Genomic DNA, 23,520 nt, shown 5'->3' on the forward strand with positions numbered 1-23,520 from the left:
CACCTGTTCATATCCTGTTTTGTGAGATATAGTTTAAAAATATATCCTGAACCAAATGAAAACAAAAATTGCAAAAGATACAATATGGCATTTTGACAGCAGTACATCTGAAATTGAGATTAAATGTAACCAGCTAGGCATTAATTATTTGGCTGGACAAAACATACCTGCATTTTTGTGATTTAAAGACTCTTTAAAAGTGATGTATTAATCACTGTCATTGTTTTCTGCATTGTTTCTCTTTCCCATCTTTCTCTCTTATGTTCATAACCTTTCTATGTGTTTTTCTCTGCCCAACTTTCTTATATTTCTCTCTCATGCTTAATATATTTCATCTTTCTCTCTCTCTCTGTTTATATATTTCTCTCATTACTTTATTATCTTCCTCTGTATTTCTCTTTCCTTTTCTTCCATCTCTCTCCCTCTTATCTTTCTCTTCCATGCTCATCATCTTTCTCTATATCTTTCTATCTCACCCTCCCCCCCCCCTTCCTAAGGTACCCCTCCCATACAAGTACGTCCTGCATATTTTACAGGCTCGACTGTTAACGCTCTCTCCAGTTGTCCCCTCCCAATCTCTTCTTCATCAATGTTTCACCGCGCCCCGCCGAAATAATCGACTCTGTGCCGTTCACAACCTCCTGAATTATGCAGCGACGGAGGTTATTGGGAAGAAATCACGGCAGCAAAACAAAAGGAGCCTGGGATAATCAGCCGAGCCCTCCGTCATTAGGGCTTGTTTACTCTGAAGAGATAAAGCAATATGAGATTGCTGAATATTTCCTATGGATGAGATAGGGAAATATACTCATTTGATCATATAAAAGGAAGATTCTGATTCCCTTGATAATATCACAATCTTCATGGTCTTGTGAACTTGACCCTGGATCTTTGTAGGAAAATCATGAATCATTAAAGGGATCATATAGTTTTGGTCGAGACCTAACGTCAGGTTTATAACATTTTTTTTGGTGAGATAATGAGAAACGTCTTGAAATACCAAAGAACGTGTGATTCCAAGGATTCAACGTTCATTTGATGAAAATTGGTCTAAAAATGGTTTAAAGATGTCCAAAAAAGTGATCCTAATAGAATTGGCAGGCCATGACTTCTTAGTATCTCTTTGTTTTACCTTGTTTTGGGTACCTCATTCAATTCAAAACCAATTTTCATCACATAAACTTTTGATTCCCCTTAGAATTGTATGCTCTTTAACCCATTGAGGACGAGTCCCGAGTATATTCAGGCAAGTGTCTACTGGAAATGCATGTTGTAGCAAAATCAGCCCATCCTCAACAGGCTAACATTTCATAGAGCAGTTTCCACAAGTAAATATCTCGCAAAACGTTACAAGTTGAATCCTCACCACTACCAGTACTGTACAGTCCCTTTAATAATTTCCAATTCCTCTTCATATTGCAGATTATTTTGTTGTATATTGTCTTTACTCTGCTTCTTCTGTGGTTGTGACTATTTTGTAGATACACGCAACTTATTTTCTATCTTAGTAAGTTGGAGCCATCCATCTACAGTGTATGTGAAATCCAACAGTCATATATCATATTGGCAGTTTTAAATTGTCTCAAAAGTGAGTGATAATGAATCAACTATAGTGACAAAATTGTCTTAAAAATGAGTCAAAATGCCTTTAGTGAAAGAAAGATTGAGATACACTTTGCTGTTTTTGCCCACTGTGGTATCTAGGCCACCTTCTCAAATCTGAAAGAAACCAATCCTTGCCCTGACAGATTCAAGAACTTTAAGATCAAGAAGTTTGGCTGCCAGTGTGGAATTCAAGAACTTAAAGATCAAGAAGTTTGGCTGCCAGACAGTGTGGACAGACGAGCAAACTTCGCAAAGACTTCACAATCTGATAAATTCTGTGATCTTTTGCCAGTGTGACCACACCTTTATGAGATCAGCAAATTAGCAGAGCATTTGGAGACACTCCTGGTAGATAACAGGCGTGAAATACTCGCCAAACTTTGCAACCACAATGATAATGAGCCTGAGACAGGAAAAGGAGGGAGGCGGGAGAGTTGTGCTTCTTCTTTCTTTTTCACTCGAAGGCAAACGGGAGTTTAACCTACATAAGGTCTCAGCGTAATTTGTGGTAAACTCATTGCCCGGAGTTAATGAAGGCAGGGCTGGCTCGGGTCTGGCGATTTGATCAGAGAGCGTAATTTGGGAGAACCAAATATATATTGAATAAGTTGCTAACCATGACCCCTCGGAATATCACTTGGCCGATGGCAGAGGGTCTAGTCTAGGTCAGGAGACCCTTCTATTGACCGTACGTCATGATACTTAACTCAGTCATTGCCAAAAGCATCCTGCTTGACAATAATGTCACTGGCTCTTGAAAGTGGTGGTCTTGTAGGGGTTAATGTTGCACTACAGGAAAATCCTGTATGCACAGCCCTGGTACAGGTTTTGCAAGCTACAAGGCTAGGGAGGACAATTAAGCACAGACATGCTTTATCTTTATACATTACATGTTTAATTCATGTATGAATGTCTTGCCCTCAAGGTTGGCATACGCTAATGGGCAAAATAAATGGGGAAATTTGATTTAAAGTTGGGGGAAAAGTGCAAAATGCTGAAATGAAAAATTCATAGGAATTTAAGGACTACAATGTAAGCAGCAAACGAGTAAATGGAGCATACCTCATGAAAAAAAAAAAAAAAGTTTCATTAAATACTGATATCTCTTACTCCTAGCAGAGTCTAGAGGTATCTAGGAATGTCAGTTTATATCAAACCACAGAAAAAAAAAAGTATTTTGTGTAGATTTGTATACATTTGGCTAGTATCTATGAAGATTGAAATTGCTGGAGCAGAATAACACTGGAATGATGTGAACAATACAAAGAAATTCATCTTTTAATACCCACAAAAAAAAACAGTTAACACACAATCACAAACATCAGGGCAGCTGCGAGTGATTTTCAGTGATATGCAAAAGAGGCAATCTTACTCTCTAAAAAAAATCGAGTGAAAGTATTCACTCTTGAAGGAGTGAATACAAAAAAGAGTGAATTTAGAGTGAAATTGGAGTGAATTTTGAGTGAAAACGTTCATTTTCACTCGTTTTGGAGTGACCTCAGGGATCACTCGAAGATTTTGGAGTGATCCCTGAGGTCACTCCAAAACGAGTGAAAATGAACGTTTTCACTCAAAATTCACTCCAATTTCACTCTAAATTCACTCTTTTTTGTATTCACTCCTTCAAGAGTGAATACTTTCACTCGATCTTTTTTAGAGAGTAGTTAGGTAAGGCACTAAGTGTTTCACTATGAATCAAACCTCGGACACAATATTTCTTAGGTGAGCAATGTATCTATTTTAATCTTCACTATTTATCAACAGTAATCTATAAAGTAGAAAACCAATTTTCTTTCATTTGAGTCCAGTATTTATTTCAATCAGGGAATTAGTAATAGCCTGTGATCACTAATTTTTCTACTGATCCTTACAATTGGCAGCACATGATTAACAATCAAGGTTTGAAATAAAATCTACCTGTTTTGAAGTGGCAATTGTCTTTTTTAATCTGAACATATTTCATATAATGAACAAAACCAATTTCATTTAATATTTTCCCATAAAAGATTTGGAGTAAAAGTTAGAGGTGCATATCAAATGATATCATGATTTTTTTTTTCTAGCAAAACTTTCCCTCAGGAACTGAAGGGTTAATAACATAGCCTTTATGTTGAGCACTACATGGTGAGGTATGAGTGTGATGGACTCAGAAAAACACCCCTAATGCTCGGGGGGGGGGGGGGGGGGGGGAGGGGGGGAACGTGTTGGCTAACACAGCAGGGCATGAGTCGCAGCAGAGGATTACCCCATATACAGTAGAGGGGTCAATTAGCAGTGATTCTTGAAGATGAATCATCTTTTAGTGATAAATGGCATGATCACAGATGCTGTCATTTATATGAATGAAACTGAAATCCAAGACAGGAAAAGCAGGAGGGGTTACAGAAAAGAAAGTAACTCCTAATTTTCATTCCATGTTTTTTTTTTTTCAAAACAGCCCCCACCCACCCCCCAAAAAAAGAAAACGGCTGTGTGTAATGCCAATGTTTTCCTATATCATTCTTGTCTTCTCAACATTTGTGATTGCATTTTGCTTTAAAAATGTCAGTGGGAGAATGATGGCAGGGCGGGTTTCAGTTGACCAGGATTGAAATGCTGCGGTATATTTTAAAACGCTGTGAGCTTTGAAATGTCATGAGCCAGGCGCTGTGTCTTGGCTAAAGCAATGGTAGGAAAGGAAGGAGGGGAGGGGGTGGTTCACATTTCAGATTTTTCCTGCCTACAGCTTGAGGAATGAATGGGGCGTGGCACAATGTTTCTCCCACCATGTTTCTTTGAAACTGAGCAGCTCGCCTCACTGATCAATCCTTATGAATTAATGATGAAGGTAATGAAGAAATCGGGCAAACCATTTGAGAAAAAAAAATTCCTGTCAAAAGTGCCATGGGGAAACGAAATCTATGAAAATGTACTCATGCTTGCTATCCAAATCTACAGTTGAACTAGATGAAAACAGTCTCTAAAGAATGAAACCAGATGCTGTTCTTAACTAACATTATTTTCAATGCTTTAATATTAACCATTCCGCTGTGCCATTCATTTCATATTTCAGTTGCCTTGCAAACTAAGAGGCCTGTTAAAGCATCCAGCATCTGGTTGATGAAAACAAGAAATAAAATAATTATCTGCAGATGTATGATTTGAAAATTGATTCAGCAGTGCAAAGTATATGATGTTTAAATCTTCCTAACCCTGTCTAATGGTGTATTGCAGTGCAAATCTGCACAAAGTTTATGGTAAAATACACAAAATTGTGTACAGATTTTATTTTACTCACTGAGGAACCTTTTTAGTGCATTGAGCATTTCTCTTTCAGGATGTAGCAAATTGCCAACTTCCCTAATTACAGGGACAAAATACTCAGCCTTGCACCGAGGCTAGCCCCTGACTAGGGTCTAATGAAGGTGAATGAAACTTTAATGCTTTCAAATGAATGCAATCCGCATCCATCATCATATATTGGGCAATGGGATTAGCAACTGGCTTTGCCGATTCCACAACATCGACCATTAGGGGTGGGGGATTTCTTTGCATGATTAGGCACGCTTATAAGGCTAACAGAAAGAGCCCCAAAATGAAATTGGACTCTCTCCAAACAAACTGTCAGTTTGGTCACTGCCATGAAGGAATATTGTGTATGTATTTCAATATCAAGAGAGTAATGGCATTGATGTCTCTCTCTATCACTCTCTGCACTCGCGCAGCAGAGAATTTTTTTTTTCCTAAAAAAGTTCACTGTCCAACAAACCAGTGAGGCAATGCATGCAATTATATGATTGCAGGTTCATAATTGCTATCAGATGAGGAAATATGATTTTGACAATTTTATCAAGTGTCTTCATTAGAAGCAACCACTAAATGGAATCTTCAAAAAAAACAAACAAATAACAAAGCGGTTAAAGGCAATGAACATCATATTGAGGTATTGGTTTATCTGTACCACCAAGTACCCCTAAAAGACTTGCATTATTTCAAAAGAGCTGAAAATAAATGGCAAACATTCAACTTTAATATGGTAACACAGTAAATTCTTTAAGAACTTCGAAACATTCACAAACTTGTGCATTCAGTGCGCCATCTCAACTCTGAACCAATCACCATCCGCGATTGTATCAATAGCCCCGGTGGTCAGGCAGGCGGCAAATCGCAGACACTCGATACCTGTGCCTCGCATGCGATGTAACCCACCTCCGTACTCTAGCACAAGGGTTGAAAGGCATGTCTCCCCCCGTATGGCCCGGTTAACCAATCCAATGAAAACACAAATCCAACCCGCTCCCTTTCATACCCTAGAGGTGTCGGCGATGCTCCTACCTTTAAAAGCCGATTTACACTTGGAAAGATCCTTTCACTTTAATAGCACGTCTGAAACATTCCTTGGGAAGAAATATTAAATGTTTGAGAACATGTACACCTGCATGTTTACCCATTGAGATAAATACTCTTCAAGCCTATTAACAGGGGAAAAAAGTATGTTACTTCATGCCTTTTATTATAGCATAATCCAAACAAATTTGGGCAACCAAAGATACACATGCATCATAATAATCTTGTTGGTAGTTTTAACACACAACTTTTTTTGGTGTGTTTCTCTCTGACTGCTGTTGTTATTGTTTATATTTGATCTTTAGAATCCAATGCTTTCAAGGTTATTACTGGGATTAGGGGATATCATCGAAAAAATCAGAAAATATCTTTCACCACAATCACATTTTGCCAAAAGCTTCCCAAACATTGCAGCTAATCTTCGCAAGAAACTACAACATACCTGCACAAATGCCTAACTTTTCTTCACTCTTTAATATACATGTAATTAAACTGAAATCTCTTACAGGCTGTACAGCATTGCCAATAACTGTACCTGTACCATTAATCTTGAGATGCAATCAAAAGACTGGTGGCCTGAGTCTAAGTTCTTGCGCAATGTTTAGAGGTGAAAGAGAATACTCGGGTATAGATGAAGCGAATACCCCCGATAGCCACCGATATGGGTGAAATCTACCACTACAAAAACAAGGACAACATCTCTGGCATTTATTCTTCTCCTCCCACCCCATCCAGTCTCCTCCTCCCATATCATCTTCCCCCCATGCACCCCTCTCCGCACCCCTCTCCGCACCCCCCTCCCTTCATCCTCCTCCTCCTCCTCATTATTCTCCTCTTCATCATCATCATCCTCCTACCATTTTTACCCGCATCCTTGATGACTAGTGGGTAGTTAGAATGACTGGCATCTCAAGAGCCAGCAGCGCTCATTGTCTTCTTGAAGAAACCTTTCGGGGTAATCAGACAAGAGCTCAAGAAGTGAGGTTTGGGTTCAGAGTCCCATTATGATGTGATCCACAACCTCTCCCTGCTTCTGCATGTGTGTGTGTGTGTGTGTGTGTGTGTGTGTGTGTGTGTGTGAGCGTATCTGTCTATCTGTCTATCTCGAGAAGAAGAGATATAAGGAGCAACATGTATGCAAACCAAATTCATTGTGCAAGCTTTGTTTTGTTAGTTTAAATAATTTTTTCGTTTTTGGTGGGGGGTTTTTTGAGGGGGGGAGGGGGATATGGGGGGGGGGGGGGATGAATACGGCTTTTGGCCAGAGGCTTTTATATGTGAATGATAGCAATGTTTGACTTTTGTTGTTTTTCAATCTAATTATGCATCATCTGGCCACATTCAGGGTATATCGTGTACACCTGATGGGGAAAAGATTAGCAGTGGGGGGAAGGTTACCCTAATGTTACAGAAAAAAAGGCCCATTTACACATATCTGAAAACAATTGTTTTGAAGAAAAAAAAATCAACTTTTGAAATACATCAGAAAAATTTATTATACTTGTGCATTGACACAAAAGATAAACCAAAACTATATTAAAAATCTGCCTCATTCTGTTCATCTTTGTTATTATTATTATTATTTTTTTTGGGGGGGGGGAGGGGAGGGGGAAATTTCAAAATAAATTGGCATGCACAATTTTCATGGGTGGGAGAAAAACGTATATTTTCTTCCCCTTTTAATTTACTGATTCAAGTTGCTGCATTATTTTTAAAGCTCAAGGTATCGGTGCAAAGGTCATGTCCAAGTCATTGTTTGGTATTCAAAGCATGAAAACTTGACATGGTTTGCGTAGCTGAGTGATCAACTTTCATTTTCTTTTTTCCTTTTTTTTTTGGGGGGGGGGGGATTTTGAGTGTATGAACAGAGGCAAATAGAACAGATTTTTAATATCACTCATCAAAACACTAATCATTGTTGAATGCATGACTGGGCCTTAAAGACTTCTATTACAGCTACAAATATCTCTTTTCGAGAACACGAGGGTTTTATCTTTTTCTCTTTTTTTTCTTCTTTTTTTAGTTCTCCCAAACTAACGCAAAGCCATGCCCACACTCAGATCATGCTCCTTACTTCACTTTTAGTGACTTTTTTTTTTTTTTACTCTTTGCTGTGTTTGAACGCACTTTTGGAGAGTGGAGTTTGGACTGCAATCCATATGCCCACCACTCTGCGCATCACCACGTACGTTTGAACTGTCCCTTCGCCGTGTGTGTGTTCCCCACCAATATCGCTGACCGCAAGAACCTCGTTTTATCTCGGCACCGCAAGGAAACACTCCAACTATCAATTTCCACCCTGTGTAAACAGCAGTGAAGTGGCCAGCAAGGCGAGAGCACTTTAGACTTTCCCCCGGAATCTTGCATACTCTTCCGGCTGAGCTCCTAACTTGTATCAGAGATGGGTCACTGCAAATCACAGACAAGTCTTTCAGATGGTCTCATTGAGAAAAAAAAATAAAAAAAATATTGCTTTCTTGGCATATTTGTAGAAAGAGCAAAAGTCAAATTTTGCTTTTTTATATATATTATTTTCTTTTTGCCACAGCTAGCCTGCAAACTACTGAATTATTTGTTTCCTATAGGTGGACTAAAACTGAACTGGTCAGCCGCAAATTTCATCTTCTCTATGAATAGCAACTATTGGTAATCTGAACCTTCCTCTAATTGTGTGATGATCTTCGCCCCATTTTAAGTCAGTTCTCATCCCTTCGTTTCTACAATGGGCACAATATACATGTATCATTGTTTTATTTGGGAATGACATCTCACAGACACACTCAATACAGCTAGAATGAATTTATCACATTACAAAGACATTTCCTGTACAGTTTAAACTTGCACTGTTTAGCAGTTGAGCATAAGAACCACATAAATTTTGTTCCATCTTATCTGTAACAACCTACCAGAGAGACTCGCGGTAAGTCAACTAGCTACTACTTTCAATTATCAATAGGAAATGGACTTTAGGGTTTAGTGGAATACACAAGATTTGCAACTGGAACAGGCAGGCATTAAGATATTCAGGCTTAACATATTCAGGATATAACATTCAGGGTTTTTCTTCTTTTTTTTTTTGGGGGGGGGGGTTTGCAGTTGTTTTTTTAAACATGAATCTAACATCACTTAATTTTACATAATTACAGACTTACAACGTATCTGACTTAACATGTGTATACATGCATACATGTAAGAGTTAGATCGGGGACATGTCATATTAAATTAAGTGTACGCACCGTGTGTGTTGGGCATTGTATCTAACATCATCAGGGAAGTCAGTGGTGTCATTATCCAATGCTGAGCATAATTCAGAGAATTACGCTCAAAATATACAAATGGTCGCACTTGACTAGCGACCCTCAAACAGGACTTAATTTCTTGATAGCATGATATGGCCTTTAGAAAAAAAAATGAACACATGTTTCATTTTTTTCTTTCCTCCATTGGTATGGTTACAGTAGGATGCCAGGCTCTTTTTCCAACGTATTCGTCACACACCCCTGCAGGGCAATTTCTCTTTGGAAACGGTCCAGTGGCCCACTGTTTGAACTGTCCTGGTGCGTCGATGTGCAATCTACAACGCATTTATACATGACGGGATGTTTTCGTAAACACCCGTGACCACAAATATGAGATTAGCTCCACAGAAACCACAGGATGCTTTAATCTTCTTCTTCTCTTTTTTTTAAACAAGTAATTCTCTCTCAAATATAAATTACTTTTTAACCGAGATACATTATCAACGCTCATCTATTATATTCTACCAACTTCAAATACACATTCAACATTGTGCTATGATACTCGCAGTGGCAGATAACTGCGAAGAGGTGTATGAGACCACTGGGGAGTTAACATGTATTAAGCATGCAGGGTCACATCAAATCGAGCAAAAACCCATCTGGAGTTCAACTGAGCAAATCCCACGGAGTATGCTCAGTTCACACGGATGACCAACCATGCCTTTACAGACTAAGCATATTACTCTTTCTTCTTTCTTTCCTCTTTTTTTTGTTTGGCATTTAACACACTGTATGTTCATTGTATCTGCCCTGTCTGTCTGTCTGTCTGTCTGTCTGTCTGTCTGTCCGTTTGTCTGTCTGTCTGTCCCCATTTCTGCATACCATCTAGCATGACCAACTGCAAAAAAACACACCTGCTAGCCCCTGACAATCAAACACATCGACAATGTGTTCTCAGTCAATAAAATGATGCATATGATGGCAGAATATAAAACGGTGGAGTGTATGAAATCAAATGATACTGCCGTCACTTTCATAAAGACCAGGATGGTTTTTGGTATGAAAAAATAGATTAAAAAAAACTAATTTCCATTTGAATTCAACTAGAGGGTTCATTCTTTTAGCCCACGATTCTAATGACGGTTGAGAACAAAAATATATCATAATATTGAGGTATTTAAAATCAATCTAAACAAATAATGAATGCAAGCATGAACGAATGAATGAATGAATGAATGAATGAATGAATGATTGAATGAATGAATGAATGAATGAATGAATGAATGGAAGAATGAAAGAATAGATGAAGGATGGGCAATGATACAAGGTTCTCATCTGTGTTCTAAGACTCTTATGGATGAGCAAGTAGGTCACATTTACCACCTCTCATGGCTATGGTTAAAGTAAACATGTATTTACGTAGGTCTACGTGTGTGAATGTGTGGGAGGGGATCTGTGGTTGGGCTTGTGTGGGTGGGTGTGTTTTGATTTTGTGTGGGTTTGTGCTGGTTTATTTTTTTTGCAGGTGTGTCTCTGTGTGTGCATTTCCAAATGAAAGCCACAAAGTCTCCAAAGACTTACAATCCCTCTGACACAATAGCAATACTGGGGCAGATCAATGGACGCAAATTGCATCCCACACCTACGTAGAGACAAAGCAGCGACGAAATCAAACCACCAAATATATACAGCCCACAAAGTTAAAAAAAAGTGCTATAATTAAGTTCTCTCAATATAGAAGTTTGAAAAGGTCAGGACTGTTTTGCTTCTTGCTTATGATTACGACACCTTTCAGATGTTTGCTTGCGCTAATGGAGCGCGGTCATTTGAAACCGCAGACAACAGTTACACCTCGGGGGGGAAAAGAAAGCGATTTTTACCCCCGCAGCCTTCTGCAGTTGAAAAATATGCAAAAATGCACCCTCCCGGCCAGTCCGAGTTGGAAAGGGAAAGACTGAGCTGGGAGAAATAGGGGGCAAACTTTTTTGGCGCACTGTGGACTAATAATGCAACTGTAAACAATTCTAGATTTTCAAGGACAAGCAAGTCACTTTTCTAGTTTCTTCTTTCACACAAAGGAGATTGCTCGGATGAAGCATACGAATATCTCGCCAAAGAATTGATCTGTATATATGTAAACTAAACATAAATTGAGAAGAACAGATTACTTGTTTTCTGTTGAAATTATCATTGTTTTCATTGTATCTAATTCTATAATGATGATCAAAACAGAACCTACTTCATACTGGGATCCTTTTTATTACCCAACCCTCTTCTTTTCCTGTTTTATTCTATCACTCAACCAATTTCTCATTAGCTCCTTTCAGTCATCTTTCATTTCTCTATATATATCTCATCCATCTATCAATCCATCTCATCTACCTACCAAACAACCCGTTGAGGACGGACTGATTTTGCTACAACATGCATTTCCCGTAGACACCTGCCCGAGTATACTCGGGACTCATCCTCAACAGGTGTATCCATCTATCGACTGTATAAAGATGTCATTTTTGCGAGGGTTTAATTTTCTCAAATTCAAAAATCACTGTTGAGCCTTGAATTTAACAACCAGAAAAAAAAATGCAAATGGACTTACATTGTAGGAAAGCCTTGGTGTCATACTGTAAAAACAACATCTCGAGAAAATGTCTGTGACCTTCTCAGTCATGAAAATATCTGTACACAAATATTACAACTTTTACAGTACAGCCTAATCCATTCACTATGTTTGGCGACTCCCTTTTGTGCAATGTTAGTGTTTTAATTCATTCTTTTAAAAAGTTCATGCATAACAGTGCAAGTAAACGCCCTACTTTTTCCAAAGTTTGCAGTTATTTTCTTTTTATCTCCAGCTCCCTCACCACTTTCTCTCTCTCTCTCTCTATATATATATATATATTTCTTTACATGTTAATACCATCCCTATCCATTCTCTGTGTGCTTTTAATGTGTGTGTATGAGTGTGTGTGTGAATGTTTAACCACAGGTATCCACACACTAATATGTTTCTCTCTATGAGTCTACCATGTCCTTGTCCTATCTCTTTATCTACTTCTATTTCTCTTTCCTTCTCATTCTTTCCGTCTGTCCTTTCCCCACCCCCACCCCCCTCTCTCCCCCTCTCTCTATCTTACTATCGGTCTCAGCTCCATGTTCAGAGACAAATTTCAGAAGAGTTATCTCCAAATCAAATCATGAGTTTTCCAGCAAAATACCTTTGGCAAGCAGACCGTGTTATGAGGGGAGGTCTGTAATAGACACAATATGGTGTCCTACATCTTTGGGGTTCAGTGATCTATATTTTCGATCCCCCATGGGTGTTTTAGGAAAAGGGACAGGTATGACAAATTTACCGCATTATCAGCCCACCACCAGCAGTGCAAACAAACCACACTGAAAATAAAACCTGAGCAGAACTTCCCCAGAATCGTTAAAAGCCTTTGAGTAAAAGTTGACACTGCAGGAACACGCTCCCTAAATAATGTGGATTCCAAAAGCAAACAGCAATGACTCTAACACAGTCAAGCATGGAGACAATTTTATATGAAAAATGAATTACAAAAAACATGAACAATCAATCTGCTGGATCTGCATACTCCTATCTACAGTAGATATAAAACTACTCTAATATTTTCACAACCAAGCCAGAAATCTCCTGCCGAACAGGGAACCACGTCAACGCAGCTTTGCACTCCGCGACTGTGACAGTGATTGCGAAAGAAAGCCATGCTTATACACAGGAACTGACCAGAGATACGTTCTAAGTGGCCACTTGCTACTGTAGATATGAAACAATTATAATCCCACTTTGTATTCAATGTCCATCCCTACACAGTATAATATCACATCTCAATGTCCATCAAATCATATACTTTGACCTTTAACTCCTAAAAACCCAGATCTATTCATCTGGTATTTTTTTGGTATTCTTATTTTCTGTTTACTGTTAACATTAAATTTGAGGACATATAAACAAAACAAAATTTCATTTGAGATTCATTATTTTCATTTTGATTGTTTATCTCGATTGCAAAATTGTCAAACCTCTCCATTGCTAAATCTATAACTACTACAGCGTGCTAAAATTGGCAACATATTTAACAAATCTTACACTCCTGGTTCTCTATACTGAAGACTCTTTTAAATTGGCATACTGATATATTGGCAACCTTTCCTCCTCTGATAAAATTAACATTATTTGCTGCTCCAGACAGATGTAAGACACAAGGCACTCTACTAGGTTTTTACATCTGCACTGCTGAAATAGTATACTGTGAGGTTTCATTATGGATTCTTTTACTGCACAGAAAATAGACACCAGCTAGCACTACACTAATCAAAACACCTGATCCATGCAAAAGCTGCACTCACAGCACTTGACAGAGGTTAATTAGAAATTGCAATGAAAAGGATAAGATGCCAAACTAATTACAAATTAGTAAATGCAAATTAATGCATTCACCGTTTGTGCCACAGCACTTTAGTGTGTGTATGTTCTTTGACTCTGCATAAATGGGAATGGGGCTTGCGTGCGGAACTATTCTTGTAACAATGTATTCTCTTTCACCTATACGGTTCACGCAGGTATTACACGACAGTCCTGGCTGCACAGACAAATGCAATAATCCTGCGTGGGGGGAAGGGGGGGGGGGGGGAAGAGTGTTGAGCTTTGCCAATTAGAACCAGAGATTACGAGACTATTAAATTATCACGCTCGGCCTCATGTATAGATTCCGATTCCCCCCCCCCCCCCCCTCAACGCACCCCCCTGGCGCATGCCAGCATATGGTCCCGTGACGTTCGTTACTCAAGCGAGTTGTCGTGATTTGAGCCACGCAGAGTGGAAAAACAAGAAGGGGGGGGGAACTCTGGACACCTTGTCACAGCGTCAATATTCCCCTGTTCCTGCTTGCTCTCCGCTTGCCAATATCCCAAACAAAGCTGCACTCACTTCAGTCGTCGCGAGCCGCGAGAATAGCTTCTTCTCGCGAGCCTGCTTGTTGTAAGAGCCAGACTATTGGAAATGTGTTGGATTGCAAGATAATGTAGTAGCCCAACTTGGAAATATACTCCGCATTTCTTCTTTGCCATTCAAGATGATAATACATGATTAGTTTGTTGCCGGATGGCAGGGCTACCAACCATCGCAGATCAAAATACAAACTGATCAAAACTAGTATGTATACACAGTCTTTTTTGATGGCAAAATTAGTACTTCCATTCCAAAGTGGGAAATATGTGCAGACTTTGCTTGCCAATCAAATAACAGAAACAAGCATTAATAATAAGATAATGTCATTTGAATAAATGTTATCAGTTTCGAGGAAGTAAAAACAGACTCAATACCTGTATGTGAAACACACACAAAATAGGAGCTCCCACAGAACTTCTTCAGAATTTCAATTTTCTTTTAAAGTAACAAGGGAATTTTTCCTCAAACTACCCACCCTGCCCTTGCTTACTTAGCAACTCAAGAGTCCATGGCTTTACCTTGAGGTAGAGAGATACAATAGAATTGGGATTAGAAATTCACCAAATCTGTTAACAAAAACAGAACAAAACAAACAAGAATAAAACAAAATGAAGTGATTTAAAAGAGTAATAATACAATTTTGAACTCCTAAAAATGTGCTGTCATTCTAATTAGGATCAGTCTAAATACAAAGTTAGCGAATTAGAGGCTAATGATAGTTCTGAAACTAAAATATTACAATATGTCATGACCAAAAGTAAATATAAGCTCACTCAAAAGATAAAGTTTGTATTCTACTCTGATACATGGAATACAAACAACACATCATAAAAGTTACTATACAATGAAAGGATACAGCACAAGCCAACACCTTGAAAAAAAATAGATGAATTTTTTTAAAAAAATGTAGTTTGGGGCATGTGCTGGATTAGGTACAGGTGAGACCTGCTCTGAGGGGATAAATGTTAAATTGGCAACAAAACTAGAAATTGGTGGCAAATGTACACTGTATGGATTGATTCACATACTGCAAGAGCTGTCACTTCGGGAATTAAAAAGGCCCCAGTTTTATAATTCCCAATAAATGATGAATTCAAAGTCAAAATATCCCTAATAGAAGAGTCTCTCTACCCAAAAATGAAATGAATAGATCTTCATGATAAAAACAAATTCCTGCCTTGTGGAACAACATTGGGTCTTTTCACGACTGAATTTAAAATGAAATTTTACATGATAGTTCTGAAAAGGAGGAAATATGGCCTGGCGGGATTAGAATACTAGAATAACGATGAAATATCTGCTTTATTATGCATGCAAGAGAACAAATATACAAGGTCGAATGTGAAAGTAAAGTACAATTAAAAGGATTGGGATTACCATGAAAGCATGCTAAGTATGGAAATGTGCGTGGGCATTATACACTGGCCACTTTATGTACATCCTGTACTGGGGTCAACCTTGAGCACGGAGCGTAGCACTGAAAAATTTAATGTAAAAGAGGGAAAGACGAAGTGAAAATAAATGCAGAAGAGGTCCCCTCCAAGGCAAAAGCTATATCAGTAGCATAGAACAGATGGCAGATCCCAGTGGAAATACACAGATTTAATTTGGTTATAGAGAAATCACCTCTTTATATTTGTAACTATTTTACGTGAGTACAAATTAAAAAAAGTATATCATACACTAACAATTTGTCAATTATTGCATGATTTCATCTCCAAGGTACCAGAGTCAGTATAAAACTTGAACTAGTGGTCTAAATCACGGATTGTATGTGTTTAATTGTTGCTGTCAATGACAGGGAATTGAAAGCACACAACTGAATTGCAATTATGGTTTTGCTGTTCAGTATTATTTTTTTTTGACACCAGGAAGCCATTCATTTTCACCCATCATTACATGTCAATGCAAATATGGGCCTGAAACTTGACAAATACACCATCCCAATGCATTTTCGACCTCTGACATTTTTTCCTCCATAAATGGGCCACATTTTACACACACTTTTATTTACCAAAAAAAAAAAAAAAAAAAAAGAAGGTTCTCCCAAGCAACCAGACAATTTTCCTTGGGCTTGCCATCATAGCAAGCATTGACAGTTACGAAACGAATTTCCACAAGGCAGATCATTTGAATACTTCATTCCAAGGTGTGAATGGGGGAGTTAACAGAGGTGGGGGGGGGGGGGGGGGAGAAGGGGGTAGCAAAGATTATCCCTCAATTCTAATACATTTAGTAATCCGGCCTAATGGGGAAGATGCCTGGAAAGTAGGGCTGCCACCTTGAAGGCAATGGGGGAGAAGCTTAATACGGAAGACACACGCTACTTTGTAAGTATTCTCCTGTGCATCACAGCAGGTTTTCACAGAAGGGTTGTAGGACATGTGTTAGGTGGTTGGGGGGGGTGGGGGGGGGGGGGTGGGGGGGGGGAAAGCAGCCATATAAAAGGCAAATGCCTGGAATATATACACTGCATAGGAAAAGAAAAGAGAAAGAGAGAATGAGCAAGAGATCGAGAGGATCATCTAATAAGAAACACACCGAGCAAACTAACAAAGATGGAAATGATAACCACTTGACATTTCCGGCATTCTTTTATAAAAATTGATCAGGGCTGGTGTGCGAGGATTTCCCCCAAAGCGGCGCGCTCCTCGCTTCTTTCCCTGCCTCGGGCCCAGCCGCCACTGCGGGTTGGCAAACACATCTCATCGTGGGCACACCACCTCATCACCGGCAGTAGCACCCAGAAAAAATACAGACAAGCACGTAGTCAAACGACGCAGCAAAAGAAGATTTTCCGTTTTACGGGCCAAATTTGCTCCCATCCCCATCTCCAAAAAGGGGGGTACGAAGTACTGGTGTAACTCCCGTGGATATTGGGGGCGAAGCGTGAAATTGCCACAATTGCAACCATAGCATCACACTGCATGCAGAGGAGTATTACACAGAAAATTGGTCTGATGTCTGTTGTACAAGGCAACAATGTGAGTGGCAAATAGCTTTTTCCACTTGGCACCCTTTGAGAGAGAGAGAAAAAAAAAGTCTAGTTTTCACATAAAGACTGCATGAAATAAAAATTTAGACTATCAAATTATTGTACCAGGTACATAATTCAGCCTTGTAAAAAAAGAACATCACTGATTTTGTTCACGAATGTGCTATCTGCCAATTACCATTGCCTGATAGCTGCAGGCTCATTAACCAGGACAAAAAATAACCAATATAGAAAGCTGAAAACGTTATATGAACATCACTTTGTAGGGGACCTATTCATACTATTAATATTATGTGCATATTTTTTTATTTGCTTTTGCATTTTACAGTGAAATTGACTTATGCAGTAAGCTACAGTAATATCCTGAAAACTGATTTTTCTGTACCAATGATAAAATACAACATCAGCTCTCATCATTTCTTATTTGTGGTTTTCTGTTACAGAAACCCAGCATGTATTATGCTGCAAAACACGGCATATTTCTACTGTATTCTTCCAAACTACACATGTACATCGTATGTATTACGTAACGGAAGGACACAATCTACCTGAAATTGTCTCAGCAACCAAATTGCCACATTTTTCCTCTTGCCGTGTGACTCACAAATACGTATCCTCTCCGAGACTTACTGTATATTTCTCTTTAAAGGTGCTGTTTACCATTGGCATGCAGCAGTGATTTAAAAAATATTAAGAGTCATCACATTCGATGCGTATAGGTCAGTTGTATCACAAAACATCCTACCACATAATTTTGCAATGAAGCCTAAAATATAAGGTGATGATATCACTATTTTTCTCAATAAACCATAACTGTAGACAGTTAATTCTAAAAACACTTTTATTATAAAACAACTATTGTTCACAATTTGTATATCTAGCAATGATTTAACATTGATTATACTGAAAAACATTTTTACATGGGTTGTTTCTATCCCTAACTCGCATTTGAGAACTATTTTGAAGCATTTTTGTTTCATCTGCAAATGGCAAATAGTGCCTTCAAAAGCTCAAATGAAAGACTGTGTCAAGACAGAAAAAAAAAAAAAAACCAAGATATTGCAGGTCATAGAGGTAAAAAATGAGCTGCATGGCAGAAATGATGGTTACGAGGTTGAACATTCTTCTCTGGCTAGCAGGGATTTTCTATTTTTCCTCCCTTTTCTCAAAGTTTCCAGCCTAAAAATAACAACTCCTAATCAAATTGCAACTTGACACCAAATGCACAACAGCCACAAGCGGGGTAATGCAGTTATGAAAATGACACCATTCAAAACAATGAAAGTTTTCAGAGCCTCTCCTCCTTTAGCCCCCCCCCCCCCCCCTTTCTTTTTCTCCTGGTTTTCGTAAGAATTTTTGCAATTTTGATGATTAGATGGGGAAGGAGCGCGGAGGTGGCAAAACAGGTAGAAATAATATGATGGAAATCTGAACTCATGACTCTTTTTTTTTCTTAATTTTTATCTCTTTGCTCATATTTCTCTCTCTCTCTCTCCAGCTCATCGTACACTCTCTTCATTTTATCTAGGAAAAAATAAGATGGAAGCTTGAGAGTATATATAGGAACAAACAATTTGACCAGTCTGCTGATACAGCATGATGAAAAATTCATGGAATTACGCAGTCACATATCCCATTCCCAAAGAGATATTTCTTGTACTTTGGGCCATCACAGTATTTTTCCCCCTTGTCTCCTTCCTTCCCTCGAGATTAAAATGAAAAGATTGAATAAATGCTTTGTCCATTTCTCATTTCATCTATGAGAGTAAACAGTTAGAATTAATACAAAACAACAAAAATGCTTTAGCCCTTCACATCTTTAAGGCATTATTTACCATTTGCAGATGAAACAAAAAACAAAGTTTAGTGCTTCAGGATAGTTCTTAAATGTTAGTTAAGGACTGAAACAACTAATGTAAGAAATGTTAATCAATATAACAAATGTTAAGTATTGTTAGATAGAAAATGTGAATAATAGTGGTAATAAAACTGTTTCCAGAATGTACCATCTGCAGTAATGGTTTATTGAAAAAAAAATTGTGATATCTCCTTATATTTTAGGCTTTATGGCAAAATTTCTATACGGTTGAATGTTTTGTGATACAACTGGCTGGTAATATGCATCGAATGTGATTAACCAAACCTTTTTTTTTTTTAATCACTGAGCACTCCTACTGGCAAACAGCACATCTTTATGGGCAGAGGGAGTTTGTACATACTGTATGCGCTGATATTTTCCCATACAGATATTTCCATGAATGAGGATGTTATAAACACTTTCGTCAGATGTTGTTTTTGCAAATTGATGCCGACACAAGTGTAAATGCACTATTACCCTAGTGCATGGAGGCATTTATGCATGTTGTCAAATTCGCTATCCAACTGTGATTCGGGAAATTAATGAAAATTAAACCCTCACGAAAATTAAAGCTTATACAATATTCTCTCTTTAGGCCAATAAGAGCTCCAAAATTTGTCGGGGCACCTCCTCTAGAATCAGAAGGACTTGACTGCTGTTTACAGTGTTGGTTTGTATACTGGATGAAAAATGGTAAAGTATCAATTTTCTTTTACCCAGAGATAGGATATGTTCTTAATCTCTTTGGTTACTTTGACTCTGCCACCATAAGAAGCTATCTGTGGCACAAAGTTCCTGCAAGGAGCATACTCCAAGAAAGATAAATTGAATGAGCACTACAGATGTGCTTTCAGGTGTAACATTACATATCACTACAAACAAAATTTCTGTAGTTCCACTATTTAAAGCAAATCTGACTTTGTAGGAGTGCACTTTAACAAGCCAACCAACACATCCATCACTGATTAACATTCTCAAATCTGCCACTTATTCACGGCACAGAAACTGGTCCACGTTCAGGAGATGTTAGTAAATAATATACGTAGCATACATACTCTATCTCCAACAGAATAAGAAGATATTACATATGACACACTCAAACTTGAAACAACAATTTGAAGCCAAAAAAAAAAGAAAATAGTACAATCAAGAATTAAAAATGCTGTGCTTACTTTCCACATAATTCCGTCAAAGGCATGGTCTGGGGTAGTGACAACACTGTAGTTATTTGTATCCAGTCAGGCCTCAAATTGCAAAGAGTGAGAACATGGAGCGCAAACCAAAAAAAGTCATCTCTCCATCCATGTGAGAGATTGTGAGAGAGAAAAAAAGGGAAGTAAGAAGAATAGGGAGGGAGAGAGAGAGAGAGCCCCAAAAAAACAAAATGTGTCGACGTGTTCGCTGCACAGAGTCGATGATCACTATGGTATCATATCCCTCGATGAATTCCCAGAGCAGTCAGGCAAGCGATCCGTCACGCCGGAGCGTGAGCGACACTCGGACATTTTCCATCAGAGTGAAGGAAAGATCCACGGTATCTCCACCAGGCCGACAGTGCCACGACAACGGTGTGCATCGGCAGAGAGGTTTGTGAGTGAGTGAGTAAGTGAGATATTAGCTGCACCCAGACCAAGAGAGAGACGCGGCCAGATGTCGTAAAGTGCACAATGGGTAAGGGTGGCGACCCGCCGACAACTTGTGCGCACGGAGGCATCTCGCTTGTCTGCACACACATGTTTATATGTGTGGGTGGGTGTGTGTGTGTGTGTGTGTGTGTGTGTGTGTGTGGCAGTATGTGTGTTTATTCGTTACACAACATTACAGTGTATGCAAAGAGGAGTGTTGAGTGGCTCTTGCTTGGTTTCTCCCGGACTTCTGTTCTGTAGTCTCGTCATGCAGACCCATCACATGTGCATTTTTACTTCTGTACAAATCTGGCAAAAATCAATCTTGGTGCAGCACGCAAAAAAAAAAGGGGGGGTTGTGGCCTAGTGGTTTATAGTGTGCTAGGTCCTAGGTTCAAGACATGACATAAGCGCATGGTATAGTCTTATGCTGATCATGTAATGAGGATCAGTGAATACATACATGTAGGCATTTCTCACGATTCAAGATGCGATTTCAAGCAACTCCCTTACGACACTGTTTGTTGCGCTGTGGGAATGTGGTATTCCTATCAAAGATTGAAGGTTTTTATAGCTTTCCTGTCAGGGAACAATTAATGTAAAGCTAATTGAAATTTGCTGTCACTCAAAATGTAAGGTCACATGCAATGTAAGAATATATGCATGTGTCTACGTATGTGTGTGTTGTGTTGGTGTCAGACGGAGAGACAGCATACCTGGCATTGAGCTGGAGAAAATGAGTAAAATGCTTCAAATTTCAGCGGAATGAACCATGACGATGAATGATGAGACAGAATTCCATTGAATGAGAGCTTCCCCAAGGGTCTGTGATGTATGCTTAATGTATTCCACAATATGTTTCAAGTGCAATCCGACGCCCGAGATGGACTAGCAACTCACATGTATAAATACGTACGCATATTGATGTCTGTAGGCCTTCACTTGCGAAGCTTGTAAATGCAATCCATAGTGATGGCATATTTGAAATTACTGCCAGTAGCACATCACGTCATAAATGCAGGTAATAGGCCCCTGGATGTACACTACAATCATAATTATAAGGCCTAAACTTTTCTCATGTGTTTAGAAAATGGGGTCTGCAGCAGCAAGACTAGGCACTGGCTGCAGCATCCTGGAGTACTAGGTGATTCCCCAGGGAAGGAAGCTGCTACCAAACCAGCGAGATGAATGGACGCAAATGGGTAAGTGTTCCCCCTCTCCCATTTCCATACCTCCCCCCCCCCCCCCATTCTATCCCTCCCAGGTGCTTTTTAAATATCTACCTTTCTGTTTCTCATGTAACATTTCATCTGTCTCGTCACACCTGCTGAGATACAATACTTATTTGTATCCACATTCATTAATGTAGACATTTTGATAACACATATCTTTTTTGGTTACACGCAGTACCATGTCTGTCAAGGTATTTCTCTATCTGTATTGCAATGAATCTAATCATTTACAATGTAATACCACATATCTTATAATCAATATTATCAAAAATATGCATGTGAGATAACTAAAAAAAAATTATAAAAATCTCACTTTGATTTGTTTTGGTTTTGTTTGTTTTTTATCCAGTCTGGCCATCTTTCTCTGTATCTAAAAGATTTTGTCTTTATAAATCCTCTATCTATTTCATGATTTTTTTTTCTCATGGTCATTTAGTTAATAACTTTGTAAATACAATCCATTAAGCAACATATTCATTTGTTCTTGTTTTTGTCTTTCTGTTCGTGTGTTTATTCATAAATGTATAACAAAACTGTTCATCCACATGTGGACATTTACCATACTGCTGTTGAAAACTCATTAGCCTGTTAGCGGATCTTGATTCTTCCAACTTTGTAACAAGTTCCCTTTTTGCACTCCACGATCTATTTGTGTTTCAGGTAACTTCTATGAGATGAATGCTATAAAATGATGGAACTTGATTGGGGAGCTAAGCCTTTATTCCCCTGAAGTTATGACTGATCTTACTTCAATTATCATCTACAAAGAGATTCTTTTTGCTGATATCATATGCTAACATACTACACAAACTGCGCCTTTTTCACAAAGCACATCTTTTTCACAAAACAAAATATTCTGTGTTGGAATTTTGCTGCAGCTGCACACATTTACATAATTTTGTGTAAGATGGTCTATCTGGAGACCGCAATTATGATTTGATTTTGAAGAGAAAAATGAATGCTCTGCCTGTTGTAGATCATTGATCTCTACACATTCATTTAACTGTATTTACATTTATGGACTGTGTTTATCCAAAATGTGTCTGTATGTGTCTGGTTTTTATTTTTCCATTGCAAACTGCCTCCAGCATCATCAGATATCCCTCGGAAAAGGACAAATTGTCTGTTAATGCTATTGAGTATCACCCGAAAACCCTGCTCCCTACAATATGTGGTGTCTAGTGTTTAGCACTGCCAATAAAAAAAGTGGACAGCTATATTCACGGGATTGTACATGTAGCTACCCACATACACAAGTGGGCATATATTGTCGGGGAAATCAAGATTTTCTCGAGCCTGCAAACAGTGCGCCGGCAGACGAATGGCGAAAAATGTAGCCACAGTCTCAGGATAAAAAAAAAAAAGGTGCAAAGTGTTGACTCTCAAAAGGGCAAGCTATTGCTCTTTTCCTCTTTCTCTATCTCTCGGGAGCCGAAGACGAAGTGGATAGTCTTCAAAAGTGATCGCCAAACGGCTCCTCTTTATACCTGTCCAAATCAAACGATGACGCCAAGTGCTAAAAAAAATTGCACCCCCCCCCCCAAAAAAAAAAGAAGAAAGAACACGAAGCACCAGCATTTCCATCCAACACAAATGACTGCTCTATATGCTAATGTACATACAATGTATTAACCATCGTGCCCCATCCCTGCATGCTACTTCCAC

The 23,520-nt window shown here is 38.7% G+C and overlaps 1 protein-coding gene across 1 annotated transcript in view; it reads right to left on the minus strand.

Annotated features, from left to right (window-relative positions):
• The window catches only part of LOC139735506 (liprin-alpha-1-like), a 148,248-nt gene extending 127,963 nt beyond the window's left edge, over window positions 1-20,285 (minus strand). The window contains exon 1 of the mRNA XM_071646263.1: window positions 20,171-20,285. Within this exon, the coding sequence (XP_071502364.1) occupies window positions 20,171-20,179 (9 nt within the window). The 5' untranslated portion in view covers window positions 20,180-20,285. The remainder of the gene's footprint in view (window positions 1-20,170) is intronic.
• Between the last annotated feature and the right edge of the window lie 3,235 nt (window positions 20,286-23,520).

Source organism: Diadema antillarum, unplaced genomic scaffold (assembly GCF_040938485.1).
Source record: "Diadema antillarum isolate AM-2024a unplaced genomic scaffold, OU_Dant_1.0 seq00000582_RagTag, whole genome shotgun sequence".
Taxonomy (NCBI): domain Eukaryota; kingdom Metazoa; phylum Echinodermata; class Echinoidea; order Diadematoida; family Diadematidae; genus Diadema; species Diadema antillarum.